General features: G+C 42.2%; 2 protein-coding genes across 2 annotated transcripts; one reads left to right on the forward strand and one right to left on the reverse strand.

Moving 5' to 3' along the window:
* Positions 1-5390: 5390 nt before the first annotated feature.
* LOC131239136 (senescence-specific cysteine protease SAG39-like) lies at positions 5391-6605 on the reverse strand. Its single transcript, XM_058236693.1, has 2 exons — positions 6111-6605; positions 5391-5986 (listed from the first exon to the last, which is right to left on the reverse strand). The coding sequence occupies exons 1-2, from the start codon at positions 6532-6534 to the stop codon at positions 5391-5393; spliced, it is 1020 nt and encodes a 339-aa protein (XP_058092676.1). The 5' UTR covers positions 6535-6605.
* A 7468-nt stretch (positions 6606-14073) lies between these two features.
* LOC131238738 (senescence-specific cysteine protease SAG39-like) lies at positions 14074-15731 on the forward strand. The gene is made up of 2 exons (XM_058236347.1): positions 14074-14500; positions 15009-15731. Exons 1-2 carry the CDS (start codon positions 14074-14076, stop codon positions 15599-15601), a joined length of 1020 nt encoding a protein of 339 aa, XP_058092330.1. The 3' UTR covers positions 15602-15731.
* Positions 15732-22460: the final 6729 nt, after the last annotated feature.

Raw genomic sequence — 22460 nt, forward strand, 5'->3', positions numbered from 1 at the left:
CTTCCAGGAATCATTGGTGAATGTTGTCACATAACCGGTATCGGCCAACTGCTCCACTGAGATCAAGTTCCGTTTCAAACTCGGTACAAGTCTGATATCCTTCAATTTCAAAGTCGTTCCATCTTTCTGATTTACATAAATGTCTCCCTTTCCAACGATACTGCACGACTCATCATCACTCAGGTAGACTCTCCCGAAGTCACCTGACACATAATTACGCAGAACTTTCTTACATGAGGTGACATGAAACGAAACACCCGAATCTATAACCCAAGACTCATTCCTCGCATCAAGAGACAAGATCAACGCATCTGTGTCACTCTCCTCAGATAGATTCACTGAATCCTTTCCGCCTTAAGAGCTTCCTTCTTGTTTCTTGAGCGCTCTGCAATCACATTTCATGTGCCCCTTCTTCTCGCAATGCTAACACCCGTCTTTATTTTTCGATCTTTTGGACTTTTTCCTTGACTTAGAACGTCCGTGTTTATTGACTCATTTGTTTAACGATCTTCCTCTTCCTTCAACTTTTAGAGCATTCCCTGAATCCGCTGAAACTCCTGATGTCTTTCTTCTAGATTCTTAACTGAGAATTAGACCGGCCACATCATCAATTTTCAGTTTTGTCGACCTTGAAGAATTGCTCACAGCAATCATCAAACCATCCCAACTGTCTAATAAAGTGGACAAGATCAATAACGCCCTGATGTCATCTTAAAAAATAATGCTAATGGATTTCAACTGGCTCGTAACTGTATTGAACTCGTTTAGATGTTTAGCCACACTCCCACCATCTAACATTTTCATGTTGAATAACTGTTTCATAAGATGAATCTTGTTGGATACTGAGGATTTTTCATACATATTGGCTAGGGCTTTCATTAATTCTTTTGTAGTTTTCATCTTGGATATATTGAAGGCGATGCTCTTAGATAAAGAGAGTTGGATCGTTCCTAAAGCCTTCCGATCCAATAAAAACAATTCATTATCTGTCATCCTTTTTGGTTTCTTTTCTTTTTCTCCTAGAGGAATATAGAGGTCCTTCCGATACAGATAATCCTCCATCTGCATCTTCTAGAAGGAAAAGTTTGAACCATCAAACTTCTCAATTCTAGTCTTCCCTTCTTCCTTCATTGCTCATAATAAAACTAAACCAATATCTCTGATACCAGTTGTTGCGTAGCACGCCAACAACGCAATGAACCAAGATCCAATCATCGGTCTCACCCACAAACGATAAACAAGAAGAAATATATATTAGAAATAGAATCAAAGCATTCTAAACAAACCATAAGACAAGATATACGTGGAATAACTCAAATAAGGGTAAAAAACCATGGATGCAAACTTCCACTATGAAGAAAAACGAAGATTACAAGGTAATATACTAATCTTTCCCTTGGAAGTAGAGAGAAAACCCTTTGCCCACACCTTAGAATTATTTCTCATACCTTAGAAAAGCCCTAGAGACACCTACTTATAGTTTAGGCAACTTCACTTTCGCACCTCTGCGAAAACCGACTCAAAAATCCACAGTCCATCTCAAATCCGGAAACGAATCTGCGTAACCTCGACTGGTTGAGCAGGGTGCTCGACTGGTCGAGCAGACTCTCAACTGGTTGAGCATGGGCCTTAACCGGTCGAGCACCTCGAAACCCAAAACTTGATGCTCGCTGGACTTTGAGTCGAGTCAGTCCTCGACTGGTCGAGTGGGGCACTCGACTGGTTGAGTGGCTGTTTAGATGTGGCTCCACATCTCAACACCGATTGCATGGTACAATTGTGTCCTACAAAATTTTCTGTGGGAAAGTCGCAATTGGACACATGTCTTTGGCTGTACTAATCATTTCTTCCCCTCAACAGCTACACTTGATCTCTTTCCTAGTTTCGATTGATGACTGTTACGTAATACTTCATGGAAGATTGTGGAACTGCTAAGGTTAAAAAAAAAAAAAAAAAAAAACTCTTTTATGCCTGTTTGGCAACTCTCTCATCAGTGCCTTTGCTTGCTTATGAAACTAAAAAGTTATTTTTTAAGTTAGTTTGGAAAGCATCTTTTGAAAAGTAAGTTAGCATATTAAAGTTGTTTATAATCTTATGGAATTTTGATCAAAGTAGAATTGTAGAATAACCAAAAGCCTAAAAATTGGGAAAATTAACTATAATAACCTCGATGTATGGTCAAATTCTCTAAAGAAATTCAACCATTCAAATATTCTGAGGGTAGCCTTCTGACAAGCTTTCGAAAATTACTTGGACCAAAATGCCCTTTGTACTCAGTTCAAAAGTTGTACGGTTTTTCAGTGAATAAGAAGTTATGTTGTATTTAATGATGTGTACGGAGCCCTTTTTGGGGCGTGGGCAAGGCCCAACTCATGGGGCCCACACCGTTGTATGTGTATAATCCATGCCGCCTATCCTTCTTGCCATGTCATTTTAGGGCTAGGGCCTAAATATCAGCATGATCCAGTGCTCGTGTGGCCCATATAATAGAAAATAATGGTGATTGTTGAAACATCCTAAGCTCACTAGATGTTTGTTAGAAGTGGACATTGCTCAAGTCAGGACTGTTTGGGCCCATGTCTAGCTGGCCGAGAAGGTGGATGAATCGGATCACCCCATTATGGGCCTTAGGCTATGGTACCAATAGTTAGGTAGTAAAGGAAGTGAACACGTGAAAGCAGGTTCTGTATACGTCATTAAATACGACGTAATTTCTTATTCACTGAAAAACCGTACAACTATTGAATCAAGGACAAAGGGCATTTTGGTCCAAGTAATTTTCAGAAGCTTCTTAGAAGGCCACCCTTGGAATATTTAAATGGTTGAATTTCTTTAGGGAATTTGACCATACATCGAGATCAGTACGGTCAATTTCCCAAAAAATTGGGACCTTTAGAAAAAATGCCCTACTTGGCCCTAGACACCTTTTTCAAAAAATTTAGAACGAAATTGCCATATGGATCATCTTTTCTTCTTTTGTTGTTTTCCTAAGACTTTTCTACCTCCTTTTCAAGTATGTCTTCCGGGAACCCACTACCACCTCCTCCGATAATATATTTTGGCATATGGTCACCATCATTAACTTCTCCAGTGTATGGGCACCACTAATAACTTCTACAACCCTAAAAATGAGTGTTGGTTTTGCTCCGACGACCACATTTTTTTTAGAAATGGAGAGATCACTAGTAGGTGGAAGACAATTTGAATGATTTTTTATTATTTTTTTAAATTACAAAATAGTATTTTTCTGAGATGAAACCCACGTTTGGTTGTAGATAGAGAGGGATGGATGTAGTTGTTGGCATAAGGAGAAGCGATTAGGATTTGTGGTGAAGATGGATGGGGGTATTTGTTATGTAGAAAATAATGAAGGAAAAGGAACTTGAATTTTATAGTGTATTGCCTTAAAGAAATAAATATATATCATTTGTTAAAGGTTGAAGTTGTCATGTGTTAAGCCTGTAGGTCGTGGTTGTCATGTGTTAAGGGTCGAGCGGTTGTAATATGTTAATGGTTTGGGTCGTGGTTGTCATGTATTAAGGGTTGAGCTGGTCACAGACTGGTTCATGGTTGTCACTTGTTAAGGGTCGAGGTTGTCATGTGCTAAGGGTTGAGATTTTTCATGTGTTAAGGGTTGAGATTTTTCATGTGTTAAGGGTTTGGGTCGTGGTTGCCATGTGTTAAGGGTCGATGTTATTATGTGTTAAGGGTATATGTTGTCATGTGTTAATGGTTGTGAGGCCCACCGTGGGATAGGTGTCAAATAATCTACCATTCGTTTGATTCAAATTTTAATTCATGCCATGGGCTAAAGAGTAAATTACATCCAAAAACCCTATGGCCTAAGAAGTTTTCAATCTCACTACTTTTTGTGGTGTGGTCCACGTGAGCCTTCGATATGCTTCAATTTTTGGCTCATGCCCTAAAATGATTTTTCAAAATGCATAGACGGCATGGATAAAATACATACATCACAGTGAGCCCCACAGGATCATTCATCTCTAGTGATGTGGAAATCGAGCAAAAGCCTTTTGCAACAAGTTTCTAACATTGGAAGCTGTGTTTGGCCAACCCTGATGTTTGTGAGAAATCCACTCTATCCATTCATTTTGGAACATCATGTTAAGACATGAGACCAAAAATTAGACATATCTTAAACTCAAGTGGGCCACACGATTGGAAAAAGCGGAAAGGGGTTGCCTCTCATTCAAACCTTTTAAAGCTCCACTGTGATGTTTATATGCAATTCAAACCGTTCATAAAGTAGTCCAAATGCTTATATGTTCCTTGGCATTATCACAGTGCTACTTTGGTATATCCAAACTTACTTCAAATGTCATTTACTTTAGTTTACTCCCAATTATTCCCATTTACCTCCATTTACTCCGGTCTAAACTGACTTAGGGCCCGTTTGGCCGGGTGGATTGGAAGGGATTGAATGGTATTAGGGCGGATGGCATGGATTTCTAGGTAATGATGGTGTTGCCAGTGGATTGTCTTGAGATCCATGGGATTGCTATATCCCCGGATTGCTATATCCAGTCTGTTTGGCAGGCCCGGCCAACCCCAGGATTAAAGCTTCCCATCCCTTCCAATCCCACCGACCAAACACGTCCGGGCAAATTTGAACGAATTAGGGTGGATTGGATGGGATTTAAAGGTAATGATGGTGTTGTCAGTGGATTGTCTTAAGACCCGTGGAATTGTAAGACCCATGGAATTGGGATCAGATAACCGACTCTGTTTGGCACGCCCGGTCAATCCCGGGATTTAACTTCCAATCCCTTCCAATACCATCCAATCCCTTCCAATCCGACCGGCCAAACGAGCCGAGTCCAATTAGCGAGTGCGACCTTTCCTTGAAGCCAGCGCCTCGCCTACAGGGTCATTCCCGTAAAAATTTAAACCTGCCTAGACAAAGATTATCAAACAGCTCAAAGCCCGCAAAAGATGCCACGACAGCACTATCCCTGTCTAGAGAGCCCAGTGGCTGACTACACGTACAACAACAGAAGCTCGCCCGAAAGAAGATCTCCGGGGAGAAAAAAAAAGCAGACGAATTCACCTACAGGGGACGGACCACCCACCACCTAAGGCCTACCCCACCACACCGCATCTTCGACCATATTAATTTAGTTATTAAATATCAAGCCCAGTGAAGCAAATAGTCTTGGAGTCAATGCACATTGAGTCGAGTCGAGTAACCATGTCATAGGGCCTACATAAAAGGAGCTATTTGGATATTATAAGTGATAATGGAAGTAACTCATTACATATATATGAGAATTACATAAAGAAGCTAAACATTTCTACATTGACATTTCTCCATAACACTTTTTTATATCAAAGCATGGGATAAAACAAGCATGATACATGCAGCTTTGTGAGGATTAAGCAGCGGTGGGATAAGAAGCCATCATGGCAATACCACATATCCCTTCTTTAGCACCAACATCCCTCTCCATCATTATGTATCCTTCTTCACCCCATGAAGTTCCCCATGAATTCTTCACTATCCAATACTTTGTCCCATCATCTGTCGTCCCATATCCCACAGCCGTCACTCCATGGTCTAGTTCGGTACCACAATCTCCTGTAAATACACCGCTCGAGTAAAACTGGAAGGCAGATCCACTAGCGTCGATTGCCACAGAAACGGGTTGGTTGGCCACAGCCTTCAACAGAGCTTTCTCACTGTTGGCTGTAACATCTTCGTGACCGTTGATCTTGACCACAGGGTTGGCTTCCTTCTTGGAGTTGCAAGTGCCATCAACTGCCATGTAGGGGTACTTGGCTTCTGTTGTAAGTCCTCTGTTGTGTTGAATGAAATCGAAGGCGCCGTCCATGAAACCTCCTGCACAGCCTTGATCCTCACCTTTGGTATCACAATCCACCACTTCTTGCTCGGATAAGGAAAGCAACTTCCCTGTCTTGAGTTGGGTAATCCCTTCCGTGGCTGCCACCGCTGAGAATGCCCAGCAACATCCTATTTGGCAACACCAGATGGCAAGTTAGCTAATAATAGGTAACAATTTCATGTCCCTTTCTAGAACAAAGTTACACTAATTGAAGAAAATCAGCTAAATTCGTGAGTAGGTTACAAAGCTTACCACATTGTCCTTGGTCTTTGATTGGGGTCACAGCACCTTTCTTTCTCCAATCCATACTAGCTGGCACAGTTACGTTCTCATACATGAACGACGTGGCTGTCAATACTCTTGTTTGAGTGCGCCTAAATCCGTTGCGGGTAGCCCTGAACTCATCGTTGGTTTGGTCTGCAAATTCATTTACACTTAGCTTGTAAGATCGGTCCCCAGCATTATTAAAGGATTCTATGAATTCCACATTATCCTTGAATATCTTGAAACGTAGCTCTTTCTCAACTGCATCCTTGTAAGTGCGACCATACTGAGCCATCCATTGCTCGTGCCTGTCCGACATAGACACTTCCTGCAGAGTGCGGCCCATGGTGTTAGAAGCCCACACTCCAAGGATGAAAAAGGCCACGAAGAAAGATTTGGTTGAGAAAGCCATGGTGTCAGCTGAGGAGTGTATGGATGCTCTGATGATGTGATTATGGAAGTGGGTGCATAAACTTACTCTAATCTGAGTTTATATACGGGATATTGGGCCCCACATGATTCACAAATCTCCATTGCTTTGTTGTTACTGTGGTGAAGATGGAGACTTGATATACGTGCCCGATCAAGTGTATTGATTTGGATGCGGCTAAATTGATATTTATTAATCTAACACTTCTTATACTGAAATTTCGTGTACGTTGCGCTTCCATCTTAAGAATATTCTACATTTCACGCAACTTTGGGTTGTGAGCTTTCACATACAATGCTTTTATTTTGCAGGAATGTGTCACTTGTGTCGATTATCCAACCCATGAAAGAATGGGCCCATAATAAGAATCACCTGTTGTGAAATTCAGACCTGTTGATGTATAGTCGGACCACATCAGCAACCTATGAGTAGACCATCCTGTTTTTCTGGTTCCTGCTGATCTAGAAGGTGGGTCCCACCTTTTGAACGACTGGGCTCTAATGCTCTGGCTGACACGTAGGCGGTAGAGAAAGTTATGGTCCATGTACACGTCAATACATGTGCCAATATGGTAAACTTGTGCAAGATCTGGGCAGTCCATCAAGAGGGCTGTGAAAATCAAGCCATTCCAATCATCAAGTGGGCCACAGTATAAGAAACAATTGGATAAATAAAACAAGTTATTTTCTAGTCTTTTCATTTATTTTTACATTGTGGCCACCAAATGAGTAAAAATGGCAGATATTAATAGATAAAAACAGCTATTAACCGTTCGTACCCACCTGATAATTTAAACTTTTTTTTTTTTTTTCTCAAAAGGAAAAATATTATTAAACGGAGAAAACTACAACATTCGGGTAGGGCTCCACCAAAAGGCAAGGGTCCCACCTATCTGATGTAGAGCGGGTCACGGACAGTTTCATGGCCAAGATGGATCAGAAAAGGCCCGGTCGACGACAGAAGTGATCCGGACCATCAGACCTTAGATCGGGCGTATCTTGCAATCCGGAATGAGTTATCTGACGTAAACTATATGATTTTGGGGTAGAACGAGTTACTTTAGCCAACCAACCTTGTTATGCCGGGTTGCGCAGCACGGAATTGCGAAAAACCCCTTGATTGATGGTCGTTTCCTTGTTTTATTTTCATTTTTACTATAAATAGTAAGTTTTAGTTTGATTACAACTCTTCATCCGTCGGGCTTTAGGAGTTGCGCCCAGCGTGAAAAGAGCTTAAAATCATTAGGAGAACGGTTTGGTGAAGCTAAATAGGACACTTACTATTTTTGGCCGAAAACCTTGCGCACTAGTAGACATCATGACCGTCTATAAATAGTAAGTTTACTATTTATAGTAAATCGCGGATTCTAGGAGTTTGAGTTGTTGTTTGATTCTAATTTCTTTCCAATTGCTTGGTACCCTTATTTAAAGGGTTGTGAACTCGTTTTTAATTTTTGATCAATCAATTTCGAATTTATTAGAATTTATTTCTATTTTCTGCTTTCTTTCCTCGTGGATTCGAGAAGTCTCTGTGAGGAGTCCAGAGAAGTTCCGTGGATTCGGAATAGTTATCCTCTTGAGGAAGACGGAGCTCGACCTCATGTCCTCCCCTGCGTCAGTTTGGTATTAAAGCGAGGTTTCTCCTCGGATTGATAACTTCTAACGACGGGTCAGGCAATAATCCCATGGGTAGTGCTATAGGGAATTTACCTTTAATGGCGGTAGCATTCGAAGTAACGCAACGAAAGAATCAGCAAGCCATGCAAGGGCTGTAGACTTCCATCGACCGCATAGCGGATCTCTTGGCGGAAAACCTAAGGCAACTCCGTGTTCTTGGTGGCAATCCTCCACCCTCAATTAATCGCCCTGATCGCAGGATAGTACCGGCAATACATCCAAGGGTCATTCCTGAGGAAGGGGGCTCCAGTGAGGAGGTAATTGACGACATAATCTTCCAACACCCCAGACATGGCGGCGATCGAGTAGATCGAATGGATCGAGAATTCAAGATGAGGGTTGATATTCCTAGCTTCAATGGCTAACTACACATTGAGGATTTCCTCGATTGGCTTTCTGAAGTTGAACGATTTTTCGACTATATAGACATCCCTGAAGCAAAAAGGTCAAGCTTGTGGCCTATAAGTTGAAAGGAGGAGCTTCAACTTGGTGGGAACAACTGCAACTCGCGCGAACCAGGCAGGCGAAAGTACCAATCAGCACCTGGCAGCGGATGAAGCAGTTACTACGTGCCCGATTCCTCCCTAGCGATTACGATCAGGTATTATTCCAACAATACCAAAATTGTCGACAGGGTAGTCGGTCGGTGAGAGAATATGCAGAAGAATTTTACCGCCTAGCGGCGCGTAACGATTTGGTCGAGACTGAATCGCAGCAAGTCACCCGATTCAACGATGGATTGCGTATGGCTATCCAGGATCCGGTCCAGATGTAGTCCGTCTGGACGATGAATGATGCGATCAAGTTGGATACTCGGGCAGAAGCGCAACTTGAACGTCCTAACACATGGACCTATCCTACTGTAAAGATCCCTGTGGCAGGTCTGCCCCAGGGAACTACACAGCCTAAGGGGAAGGAGCCCGTAGGAGCACGCACTCAACCTCCTATGTTTGAGAACCGAGATCAGGGAAGCAGGCAAGCTAGACCCCAAAGAGGCGTATCGATTGCTGCTGGTCCAAGTAGAATCTCGAACCCCTATGCTCGGTCAAGGCCTGATAACTGCTATCGTTGTGGCCAACCGGGCCACCTATCAAATACTTGTCCCCAGCGAAAAGTGGTAAATCTCGCCATCAATGATGGTAGTGCTGATAACGCTTATGAAGATTCAGATATTGAAGAACAGGAGCATACCACTGAGGACGAGGCAGATGATTTAGGTTGGATTCAGCAACATCACGGCGAGTCACTCGTCGTGAGGCGACTATTATATGCGCCAAGAAAAGAAGTGCATCCACAGCGGCATAACATCTTTTGCATTAGGTGTACGGTGAATCGAAAGGTTTGTGATGTGATCATTGACAGTGGGAGCAGCGAGAACATTGTCTCCAAGGTTATGGTGAAAAAATTGTAATTGAAAACAGAGCATCATCCTTCTCCATATACAATCGTTTGGATCAAGAAGGTTAGCGAAACAAAGGTAATTGAACGGTACACCATATCCTTTTCAATCGGCAAACATTATAGGGATGAAGTAGTATGCGATGTAGTTGACATGGAAGCATGTCACATACTACTCAGTCAGCCCTGGTAATCTGACCGTGACACCACTCATAAAGGGCGAGATAATATATATATCTTCGTCAAGGACGGCCGGAAGACCATATTGGCCCCTATGGATCCATAGGGACCATCTGAAACTTCTAAAGTGGAGGGTTGTTTTCTCTTAACCATACGGGACTTCGTGGAAGAATCAAACGAAACAGGACAGACTTATGCGTTAATTGTAAAAGGGGAAGAACTTGAGCCTACCAACATCCCTGAAAGACTAAGGCCCCTGCTACATGAATTCAAAGAAATTTGGCCCGATGACCTTCCTGATGGGTTACCCCCCATGCGAGATATCCAACACCATATCAACTTTGTTCCTAGGTCCAGTTTACCTAATCGTCCCCATTATCGAATGAGTCCGAATGAGTGCAAGATTCTACAGGGACAAGTAGAGGAGTTGATCCGTAAGGGTCTTATTCGAGAGAGCATGAGTCCATGTGTTGTACCAGCTCTATTAACTCCAAAGAAATATGGGAGTTAGCGCATGTGTCGACAGCTGAGCCATCAACAAAATCACCATAAAATATAGGTTTCCTATACCACGGTTGGACGATATGCTGGACATGCTAGAGGGTGCAAAAATATTCTCTAAATTGGACCTAAGGAGCGGCTACCATCAGATTCGAATACGGTCGGGTGATGAGTGGAAAACGGCCTTTAAGACCAAGGAAAGATTATACGAATAGATGGTCATGCCCTTCGGTCTTTCGAATGCGCCTAGCACATTTATGAGATTGATGAACCAAGTTCTGAAACCTTTCATTAGGCGGTTCGTTGTGGTTTACTTCGATGATATTTTGATATACAGTCAAGATGAAACCACGCATATGGAACACCTCAAGAAGGTCCTTCAAGTGCTCACTAAAAATAAGTTGTACCTCAATTTAAAAAAGTGCAGCGTCATGACTGATAGCCTATTGTTCCTGGATTTTGTCGTCACATCCACGAGCATTCGGGTGGATGGGGAAAAGGTGAAGGCAATCAGAGAATGGCCGGTTCCTACAAATATTCACAAAGTGTAAAGTTTTCATGGACTGACAACATTCTATCATCGGTTTGTGAAAAATTTCAGTACCATTGTGTCACCAATCACAGATTGTATGAAGAAAGGACAGTTTCAGTGAACTGACGAAGCAGACAGGAGCTTTGCCGAAATCAAGCGTAGATTATCCATGACTCCGGTTCTTGTACTTCCCAACTTCGACAAACTTTTTGAAGTCGAATGTGATGCCTCATATGTCGAAATTGGGGGAGTTTTGTCTCAAGAAGGTAGGCCGGTAGCCTTCTACAGCGAGAAACTTAGCGATGCACGTAAGAAGTGATTTACATATGAGATCGAGTTATACGCGGTGGTCCAGGCACTGCGGCACTGGCGGCATTATTTGATTCAAAGGGAATTCATACTTTACACGGACCATCAAGCTCTCAAATTCATTAATAGTCCAGCTAACATTAACCGTGTGCATGCTAGATGGATGTCATTTTTGTAGGAATTCACGTTCGTACAAAAACATAAGTCAGGGCAACATAACAAAGTAGCTGATGCACTGAGTCATCGTACAACTTTGTTAGTCACTATGAGTAATGAGGTTGTTAGGTTCGAGCGCCTCAAAGACATATATGCCGATGACGACGACTTCAAGGACGCATGGGTTAGATGCCAAGAAGGTCACCCCGGCGACTTACATATGCAAGACGGGTTTATTTTCAAGGAAAATCGACTGTGCATCCCAAATAATTCGCTAAGGGAACAGATAATCCAAGAGCTACATGGAGCTGGCCTCAGTGGACACCTTGGGCGAGACAAGATGCGAGCTCTTGTGGAAGAACGATATTACTGGCTGCAATTGGTACGTGATGTGGGAAAGACAGTCCAACGTTGTTATATTTGTCAGACCTCTAAGGAACAATCTCATAATACGGGCCTTTACACTCCGTTACCTGTGCCTGACGACCCTTGAGAGGATTTATCTATGGACTTCGTGCTTGGTTTCCCACGAACACAACGTGGCATGGATTCGGTGTTTGTGGTAGTAGATCATTTCTCCAAGATGGCACACTTTATTCCATGCAAGAAGACTCTCGATGCAACACACATGGCGAATCTATTCTTAAGAAAAATTGTGCGGCTACACGGGGTTTCCAAGACTATTACTTCTGACTGTGATACGAAGTTCATAAGCCACTTTTGGTGGACTTTATGGACTCGATTCGATACATGACTTCAGTTCAGCAGCACCTACCACCCACAGACTGACGGTCAAACTGAGGTTGTGAATCGCATGTTGGAAAACCTCCTTCAATGTATTTCAGGAGAAAAATCGAAGCAGTGAGATTTGGCCTTGTTCAAGCGAAGTTTGCATTTAACAACATGGTGAACTGCTCGACAGGGAAATCCCCGTTCCAGGTTATTTATGGATGAGTACCTCGCCACACACTAGACTTGGTCTCTCTGCCCAAGCTCTCAGGCATGAGCATTGCAGCGGAACATATGGCTGACAAGATCATGGGCATTCATGTGGAAGTACAAACCAAGCTACATGTCTCGAACAAAAAATATAAGGAGCAAGCGGACAAGCATCGGCGACAAAAAGTGTTCAAGGTGGGCGACCAAGTAATGGTCCATCTGCGCAAAGAACGATTTCCGACCGGAACGTACAACAAGTTGAAGAATAAAAAGATTAGACCGGTACCAATCATCCGAAAGATCAATGACAACGCTTATGTTGTTGATCTTCCAGATGACATGACAATCTCACGGACTTTCAACATCGCGGACCTGACCGAGTATCATGAACCAGCGCAGGATGAGAACTCAAGGACGAGTTCTTTTGAAGTGGAGGGGACTGATGTAGAGCAGGTCGCGGACAGTTTCATGGCCAAAATGGATCAAAAAAGGCCTGGTCGACGACAGAAGTGATCCGGACAATCAGACTTTAGATCGGGCGTATCTTGCAATTCAGAACGAGTTATCTGACGTAAAATATATGATTTTGGGGTAGAACGAGCTACTTTAGCCAACCAACCCCGCTATGCCGAGTTATGCAGCCCGGAATTGCAAAAAACCCCTTGATTGATGATCGTTTCCCTGTTTTAATTTCGCTTTTACTATAAATAGTAAGTTTTAGTTTGATTATAACTCTTCATCCGTCGGGCTTTAGGAGTTGCGCCCAACGTGAAAAGAGCTTAGAATAATTAGGAGAACGGTTTGGTGAAGCTAAATAGGACACTTACTATTTTTGGCCGAAAACCTTGCGCACTAGTAGACATCACGACCGTCTGTAAATAGTAAGTTTACTATTTATAGTAAGTCGCGGATTCTAGGAGTTTGAGTTGTAGTTTGATTCTAATTTCTTTCCCATTGCTTGGTACCCTTATTTAAAGGGTTGCGAACTCGTTTTTAATTTTTGATCAATCAATTTCGAATTTATTAGAATTTATTTCTATTTTCTGCTTTCTTTCCTTGTGGGTTCGAGAAGTCTCTGTGAAGAGTCCAGAGAAGTTCCGTGGATTCGGAATAGTTATCCTCTTGAGGAAGACGGTGCTCGACCTCACGTCCTCCCCTGAGTCCCTACATTTGGGCCAGGGTACCTGCATTGGCCCCATCTGATGGATTGCTTATACTGCCCATTTCAGTGCGCACATAGGACACATATACATATACGTGTACCAACGTATTAAGCTGTTGCGGGGCCCACATGTTTTGTGTGTGTGCATCTGACCCGTCCAACAAGTTCGCCCCATCATGATGGTCAGACGCTGCAAAATCAAGCTGATCTGACAATCAGGTGGGTCAAACCATAGCAAACAATGTAAAACCTCACATCAGGTGATGTCTATGTCCCTGACTCCTTTTAAAGAACTTAGATGTCGTACACAATCAGATGTGCACAAGATGGACGGTAACTAAACCTTGATAGCGCCATTGATAGTATGTGTAAGCAAAGGAGAACGTAGACGAAAAGATTGCTATAACAAAAGGAAGCCTGTCCTTGTACCCATCCACACCATTACATTTGCCCCGGCACGTAGGATCTCTCTCTCTCTCTCTCTCTCTCTCTCTCTCTCTCTCTCTCTCCCTCCTCCTCTCTCTCTCTCAATAACAAGAAAGCAAGGGAGAGTAATGACTTCTGTGGGGTACAATGCAATGTCTATATAAAGCAAAGCCTCTTTTGATTGTATGCATCCCTCCTCCATACATCCTCAGCCCATCCATCACACCCTCTTACTTTGCACAATGGCTAACATGTACCATTGTTTCCTTGTGGCCTTCTTCATCTTGGGAGCTTTGGCTTCTCAAGCCATGGCCCGGCGCACTCTCCATGACTCATCCATGTCCGATCTCCATGAGCAATGGATGGCTCAAAATGGACGCACGTACAAGGATGTGGCTGAAAAGGAACAACGTTTCAAGATATTCAAGAGTAATGTGGAGTTGATAGAATCTTTTAACAGCATAGGGGACCGATCATACAAGTTAAGCGTCAATGCATTTGCCGATATGACGAACGACGAGTTCAGGGCCGCTCGTAATGGATATAGGCCCACCCGAGCAAGGGCTTCAGAAGCCACATCCTTCATGTATGAGAATGTTACTGCACCATCTACAATGGACTGGAGAAAGAAAGGTGCTGTGACTCCCATCAAGGATCAGGGACAATGCGGTAAGTACTAAGTAGACCATGAACCTTCACCTGCCCGCTACTAACCCTCATTGGTGACTGAGCTAGTCAATCTGGACCATCCATCAGAATGGCCAGCTCTGGATGGGCCATGGCCAAAGTCCGATTTTGAACCATACAAAGAGTAGCCAACAATTTCATTCGAATGAATGGGCAATGCAAGTCTATCTTTTTTAAACTTTCTAGGATAACATTACATTCGCCATTGACTTAATGGGGGCATTGCAGGCCACTTTTTAATGCATGATTAATACCATAAAATCAATATGATTTTTGGGCAATGGTCTATCCAAGAGGTGGAAAATCTAATGAATGGCCAGGTTCAATTAGGAAGTAAAGAGATGATCTCTTCTTGAACTGATGAAGAATAAGGAAACCCAAACAAGTATCTGTAACATTGTTAATACACACACTTACCAAATAAGAAAAGGGAAGATGAGATTGTTAATTTTGTGTTTTTACTAATTGTGGCTCAAATGTTCCAAAATAGGTTGTTGTTGGGCATTCTCAGCCGTTGCAGCCACAGAAGGAATTACACAACTTAAAACAGGTAAGTTGCTTTCACTATCCGAGCAAGAGCTAGTGGACTGTGACACCAAAGGTGTGGATCAAGGATGCAATGGTGGCCTCATGGATGATGCCTTCGATTTCATTCAACACAACCGAGGACTTACAACAGAAGCTAACTATCCATACGAGGGAGTTGATGGCACTTGCAACCCCAAGAAGTCTTCTGACCATGCGGCCAAGATCAACAGTCATGAAGATGTACCAGCCAACAGTGAGAATGCACTATTGAAGGCAGTGGCCAATCAGCCAATTTCAGTGGCCATTGATGCTGGAGGATTTGCCTTCCAATTCTACTCAAGTGGTGTATTCACGGGTGCTTGTGGTACTGACTTAGACCATGGTGTGACAGCCGTTGGATATGGGACTGCTGATGATGGGACTAAGTATTGGTTGGTAAAGAATTCATGGGGCATTGGGTGGGGTGAAGAAGGATATATAAGGATGGAACGAGATGTTGATGCTAAGGAAGGCCTGTGTGGTATTGCCATGGAGGCTTCTTACCCAACAGCATAGTAGATAATACATCATACTCGATGTTTCCAACCTTTCAGCTTATAAATGCTCTGTTCTATTTCAGACTGCTCTAATATGTAATTATATTGCAATGTATGATCTTATTACCTCAATACAATCATCTGGCTTCAGATTAGATCTTCTAAATTAGTTCAACCATCTGACCACGGGAGGCACGATATGGAAGGTAAGGATCCATTCCCATGATCACGTGGGCAACTGTGACACATTGCTCATTTCAAGGATGTCGACAAATATAACAACCATTCTTATATGGCTGTGTTTGGATGTACAAGTGATCGATCAAATTACAAAATTTCATCTCAATTTTAACCAGGAAACAAATTTGAGAGCATTTCGTGTTTCGTAGTCTGCCAAGACGATAGTCCTCACATTGTACGGCAACTAACCTATTGGCTGCTGAAAAAGTGGGCCACTGATCAGGTATAGCCAACAGAATGCTAAGTTCTCGACCTGACCAGGCCATTCCGACAAACATGCTAGCTATGCAGGTAATCCACACCATGGAAACAGTAGGCCTCACCATCAAGATCAAATGGAGAATCAGGCTGGTCCGTTCATCAGGTGAGCTACACCGGTTGAATCAGTGGACAACCGATGGTCTGAATCAACATTCATTCAAGGCCCACCCAATAAGCAGCTGGCCTTTTATTTATTTATTTATTTTACAGGTGATCTCCATGGTAGGCATACGGATTGTTGCGCAGCACGCCAACGACGCAGTGAACCAAGATCCAATCGCCGGTTTCACCAACAAATGATAAACAAGAAGAAATATAGACTAGAAACAGAATCAAAGCATTTCAAACAAATCACAAGACAAGATATACGTGGAAAAACCCCAAACAAGGGTAAAAAACCACGGATGCAAACTTTCACTATGAAAAAAACAAAGATTAATTATAATGCAATATACTAACCTCTCCTTTGGAAGTACAAAGAAAACCTTTTGTCCACACCTTAGAATTATTTCTCATATCATAGAAAAGCCTTAGGGACACCTATTTATAGTTTAAACAACTATACTTTCGCACCTCTGTGAAAACCGACTCAAAAATTCATAGTCCGCATCAAATCTGGAAACGAATTTGCGTAACCTCGACTGGTCGAGCACCTCGAAACCCAAAACCTGATGCTCGATGGACTTTAAGTCGAGACAGTAGAGTACTCGACTGGTTGAGTGGGCCACTCGACCGATCAGCAGGGCACTCAACTGGTCGAGCGGCTGTCCAGATGTGGCTCCACATCTCAACAATTTTCCACTTAGAGACACATCGCCATAAGCCTTCGTCTTCTTCATCCGGAGTGCACCACATTTCTATCTTTAAGCCTGAAGACCAATTAAAGCTGAACAGAGCTTCAGCTTCTCCCGTGTGACCGCCTTGGTCAGCATATCCGCAGGATTCTCACTTGTATGAATCTTCTCCAGAGTAATCGATCCATCTTCCAGTAACGAACGTATGAAGTGATATCTGATGTCAATATGCTTGGTCCTTGAATGAAAGGCTGAATTCTTAGCCAAGTGTATTGCACTCTGACTGTCACTGTACAGCTTGCAATCTGCTTGCTTCTTACCCAACTCTTCCATGAAACCTTGCATCCACACCATCTCCTTACACGCTTCTGTAGCCGCAACATATTCTGCTTCTGTCGTACTGATAGATACTATCTTCTGTAACTGAGAGACCCAACTGACTGCAGCACTACCCAGAGTAAAGATATAACCTGTAGTGCTTCTTCTGTTGTTAATATCTCCTGTCAAATCTGAATCTACGTAACCTTGTAGCTTGATTTCTGATCTACTATAGCACAACCTTGTATCTACAGTAACTGCGAGGTATCTAAGGATCCACTTCACAGCTTCTCAATGTTCCTTCTCGGGGTTGTTCATGAATCTGCTAATAACTCCCACTACTTGAGTAATGTTTGGCCTCGTGCTCACCATAGCATACATGAGACTCCCAATAGCTGATGCGTATAATACTTTAGCCATGTAGTCCCATTCCTCCTGCGTCTTTGCTCCTTACTCCTTAGATAGCTTGAAGTGGTTGGCTAATGGAGTGCTAACCGGCTTAGCACCTCCCATATTGAATCGATCAAGTACCTTGGTTATGTAGTCTGTTAGTGACAAAACCAGTTTCTTGTTTTCCCTGTCACACTTTATCCTCATGCATAGGATTTGTTTTGTCGCTCCTAAATCCTTCATGACAAATTTTTTAGACAGTTGTCTTTTGAGATCTGAGATATCTTTCATGCTTGAACCAGCCACAAGCATATCATCAACGTACAGATGAAGGATAATGTAAGACGTATCAAACTTCTTCAAATAACAACAATGGTCTGCATGACATCTTCTAAAACCGTTTTCCGACATGAAACTATTGAACTTCTTGTACCATTGCCTCGGAGCCTGTTTCAGGCCATATAAACTCTTCTTCAGTCTGCACACTTTGTTCTCCTTTCCTAGTGCCACGTATCCTATCGGCTAATGCATATATATCTCTTCTTCAAGGTTCCCATGAAGAAATGTTGTCTTAACATCTAGCTGCTCTAGATATAAGTCCTCTGTAGCCACTATACTTAAGACCATGCGAATCGTAGACATTTTTATTGAAGGTGAAAATATTTCAGTGAAATCGATACGTGCTTTTGTTGAAACCCTTTTATAACCAGTCTAGCCTTGTACCGTTTCGAACCATCGTGCTTCTCCTTCAGTCTGTAAACCCACTTGCTATGAAGAGCTTTCTTACCCTTGGGTAGAGTGACTAACTTCCATGTACGATTAGACTCAAGAGAGTCCATCTCATCATGCATGGCCTGCTCCCACTTAACCCGTGTATTTGACTGTAATGCCTCTTCAAAACACTCTAGTTCACTTATCTGTCAGCAGTAGATAATGTAAGGAGGGTGAGTATCGAACCGTAGTTCTCCTCTCCCGAGTAGATCTCCTTACAATTGGTGTATGCAGCTCTGCCTCATAATGCTCCTGTAAATGATCATCCTGTGGCGTTGAAACACCCATGTCTGGTAACTCTTCTAACTCTTCGAATTCTTTCTCCTTGGCCTTATTTTCCTGCACGCTGTCCTTATGCATCACTTTTTTATTGAAGACTACATCTTTACTTCTGATGATTTTCCTGTTTTCTGTATCCCAAAATCTGTAGTTAAAATCATGTTGCCCGTAGCCTATAAACGTGCACCTCTTGGACTTCGCATCCAGTTTGTTTCTGTGCTTTGCATCAAATTGAACATATGAAGTGTAACCGAACACTCTGAGATGTGCAAGGTTCACTTCTTTCCCAATCAACATTTCTTCTGGTAGCCCACCATCCAATGGTGCTGATGGACTTCTATTGATGAGATATTCAGCAATATTCATAGCCTCTGTCCAAAATATCTTGGACAATCCTGCATAGAACCTTACACTCCTGGCGCACTCAAGGATGGTCCTGTTAATGTGCTTAGCCATACCATTCTGCTGTGGTGTCCCTTGAATCATTTTCTAATGTTTGATTCCATTTGCTGCACAATACTCCTTAAATTTCTTATCACAGTACTCTCCCCCATTATCAGATCTGAGACATTTTACTGTTTTACTTGTCTCATTTTCTACCATTACTTTCTACTTCTTAAATACATCAAATACATCAGATTTGTGCTTTAAGAAATAAACCCGTAGTTTTCTACTAGCATTATCAATAAAAGAAACAAAATAATGTGAGCCACCAAGAGATGATACCTGTGCCGGTCCCCACACATCAGTTTGTACAAGATCCAAAGATGTGTCTTTGGAGCGCGTCCTATTTTCTAAAAGCTTACCCTCTTCTGCTTGCCATAAACGCAATCCTCGCAGAATTCTAAGTCAATAGACTTTAACCCTGGTAGCTTCCCTTTTGACAATAGCACTTTCATCCCCTTCTCACTCATATGTCCCAACCTCTGATGCCATAATTGCCCATTCACTCCGGTTGATTCGACTACGAGTGAACTATATGATCTTAAAGTCACGTACAAAGTACCTTCCTTCTTCACTTGAGATATCACCAAAGCACCTTTTGTGATCTTTTAGGAATCACTAGTGAATATTGTCACATAACCGGTATCGGCCAACTGCCCCACTGAGATCAAGTTCTGTTTCAAACTCGGTACATGTCTGACATCCTTCAATTTCAAAGTCATTCCATCTTTCTGATTTACATAAATGTCTCCTTTTCCAACGATACTGCACGACTCATCATCACTCAGGCAGAACTTCCTTACATGAAGTGGCATGAAATGAAGCACCCGAGTCTATAACCCATGACTCATTCCTCGCGTCAAGAGACAAGATCAACGCCTCTGTGTCACTCTCCTCAGATAGATTCACTAAATCCTTCGCACCTTGAGAGCTTCCTTCTTGTTTCTTGAGCGCCTTGCAATCACGTTTCATGTGTCCCTTCTTCCCGCAATGCTAACACCCGTCTTTGTCTTTCGGTCCGTTGGACTTCTTCCTTGACTTAGAACATTCGTGTTTATTGCCTCCTTTATTTAGCGATCTTCCTCGTCCTTCAACTTTTAGGGCATTCCCTGAATCCCCTGAAACTCTTGATGTCTTTCTTCTAGATTCTTAGTTGAGGATTAGACCGGCCACATCATCAATTTTCAGTTTTGTCAACCTTGAAGAATTGCTCACAGCAATCACTGAACCATCTCAACTGTCTGGCAAACTGGACAAGATCAATAACGCCATGACGTCATCCTAAAAAACAATGCCAATGGATTCCAAGTGGCTCGTGACTGTATTGAACTTGTTTAGATGTTCAGCCACGCTCCTACCATCTGACATTTTCATGTTGAATAGTTGTTTCATAAGATAAATTTTATTGGATACTGAGGGTTTTTCATATATGGTAGTTAGGGCTTCCATTAATTCTTTTGTAGTTTTCATTTTTTGATATATTGAAGGCGATGCTCTTAGACAAAGAGAGTTGGATCATTCCTAAAGCCTTCCGATCCAATAAAAACCATTTATCATCTGTCATCCTTTCTGGTTTCTTCTCTTTTCCTCCTAGATGAATATAGAGGTCCTTCTGATAAAGATAATCCTCCATCTGCATCTTTCAGAAGAAAAAGTTTTAACCATCAAACTTCTCAATTTTAGTCTTTCCTTCTTCCGTCATTGCTCCTAATAGAACTAAACCAAAATCTCTGATACCAGTTGTTGCGTAGCACGCCAACAACGCAGTGAACCGAGATCCAATCTCCGGTCTCACCCACAAACAATAAACAAGAAGAAATATAGACTAGAAATAGAATCAAAGCATTCCAAACAAACCACAAGACAAGATATACGTAGAAAAACCTCAAATAAGGGTAAAAAATCACGGATGCAAACTTCTACTATGAAGAAAAATGAAGATTATAAGGCAATATACTAACTTCTCCATTGGAAGTACAGAAAAAATCCTTTGCCCACACCTTAGAATTATTTCTCATACCATAGAAAAGCCCTAGGGACACCTACTTATAGTTTAGGCAACTTCACTTTCTCACCTTTGCGAAAACTGACTCAAAAATCTGCAGTCCACATCAAATCCGGAAATAAATCTGCGTAACCTCGACTGGTCGAGCGGACCCTCAACTGGTTGTGCATGGGCCTCGATCGGTCGAGTACCTCGAAACCCAAAACTTGATGCTCGCTGGACTTTGAGTCAAGCCAGTCCTCGACTGGTCGAGTGGCTGTCTAGATGTGGCTCCACCTCTCAACACTGATTGTATGGTACAAAGGTGTCCTGCAAAATATTCTGTGGGATAGTCGCAATTTGATGCATGTCTTTGGTTGTACTAATCATTTCTTCCCCTCGACAGCTACACTTGATATCTTTCATAGTTTCGTTTGATGACTGTTACGTAATGCTTCATGGAAGATTGTGGAACTGCTAAGGTTTAAAAAATAAATAAATAAATTTGCCTGTTTGGCAACCCTCTCATCAGTGCCTTTGCTTGCTTATAAAACAAAAAAGTTATTTTTTAAGTTAGTTTGGAAAGCATCTTTTGAAAAGTAAGTTAACATATTAAAGTTGCTTATAATCTTATGGAATTTTGATCAAAGTAGAATAGTAGAATAGCCAAAAGCCTAAAAAATTGGAGAAATTGACTACACTGACCTCGATGTATGGTCAAATTCCCTAAAGAAATTCAACCATTCAAATATTCCGAGGGTGGCCTTCTGACAAGCTTTCAAAAATTACTTGGACCAAAATGCCCTTGTACTCGGTTCAAAAGTTGTATGGTTTTCAGTGAATAAGAAGTTACGTTGTATTTAATGATGTGCATGGAGCCCTTTTTGGGGCGTGGGCAAGGCCCAACTCGTGGGGTCCACACCGATGTATGTGTATAATCCATGCTGCCTATCCTTCTTGCCATGTCGTTTTAGGGCTAGGGCCTAAATATCAGCATGATCCAGTGCTCGTGTGGCCCACATAATAGAAAATAATGGTGATTGTTGAAACATTCTAAGCTCACTAGATGTTTGTTAGAAGTGGACACTGCTCAAGTTAGGACTGTTTGGGTTTACGTCTAGCTGGCCGAGAAGGTGGATGAATCGGATCACCCCATTGTGGACCTTAGGCTATGGTACCAATAGTTAGGTAGTAAAGGAAGTGAACACATGAAAGCAGGTTCCGTACACGTCATTAAATACGACGTAATTTTTTATTCACTGAAAAACTGTACAACTATTGAATCGAGGACCAAGGGCATTTTGGTCCAAGTAATTTTCAGAAGCTTGTTAGAAGGCCACCCTTGGAATATTTAAATGGTTGAATTTCTTTAGGGAATTTGACCATACATCGAGATC

This window comes from Magnolia sinica, chromosome 3 (assembly GCF_029962835.1).
Source record: "Magnolia sinica isolate HGM2019 chromosome 3, MsV1, whole genome shotgun sequence".
NCBI classification, from domain to species: Eukaryota; Viridiplantae; Streptophyta; class Magnoliopsida; order Magnoliales; family Magnoliaceae; genus Magnolia; species Magnolia sinica.

Bases quoted from the DNA above. Each gene is read 5' to 3' on its own strand.
- LOC131239136 (XM_058236693.1), bottom strand. From the start codon at position 6,534: ATGGCTTTCTCAACCAAATCTTTCTTCGTGGCCTTTTTCATCCTTGGA. The intron at 5,987-6,110 runs GTAAGCTTTGTA...GTTGCCAAATAG, and splicing joins CAAAGACCAAGGACAATGTG to GATGTTGCTGGGCATTCTCA.
- LOC131238738 (XM_058236347.1), top strand. From the start codon at position 14,074: ATGGCTAACATGTACCATTGTTTCCTTGTGGCCTTCTTCATCTTGGGA. The intron at 14,501-15,008 runs GTAAGTACTAAG...GTTCCAAAATAG, and splicing joins CAAGGATCAGGGACAATGCG to GTTGTTGTTGGGCATTCTCA.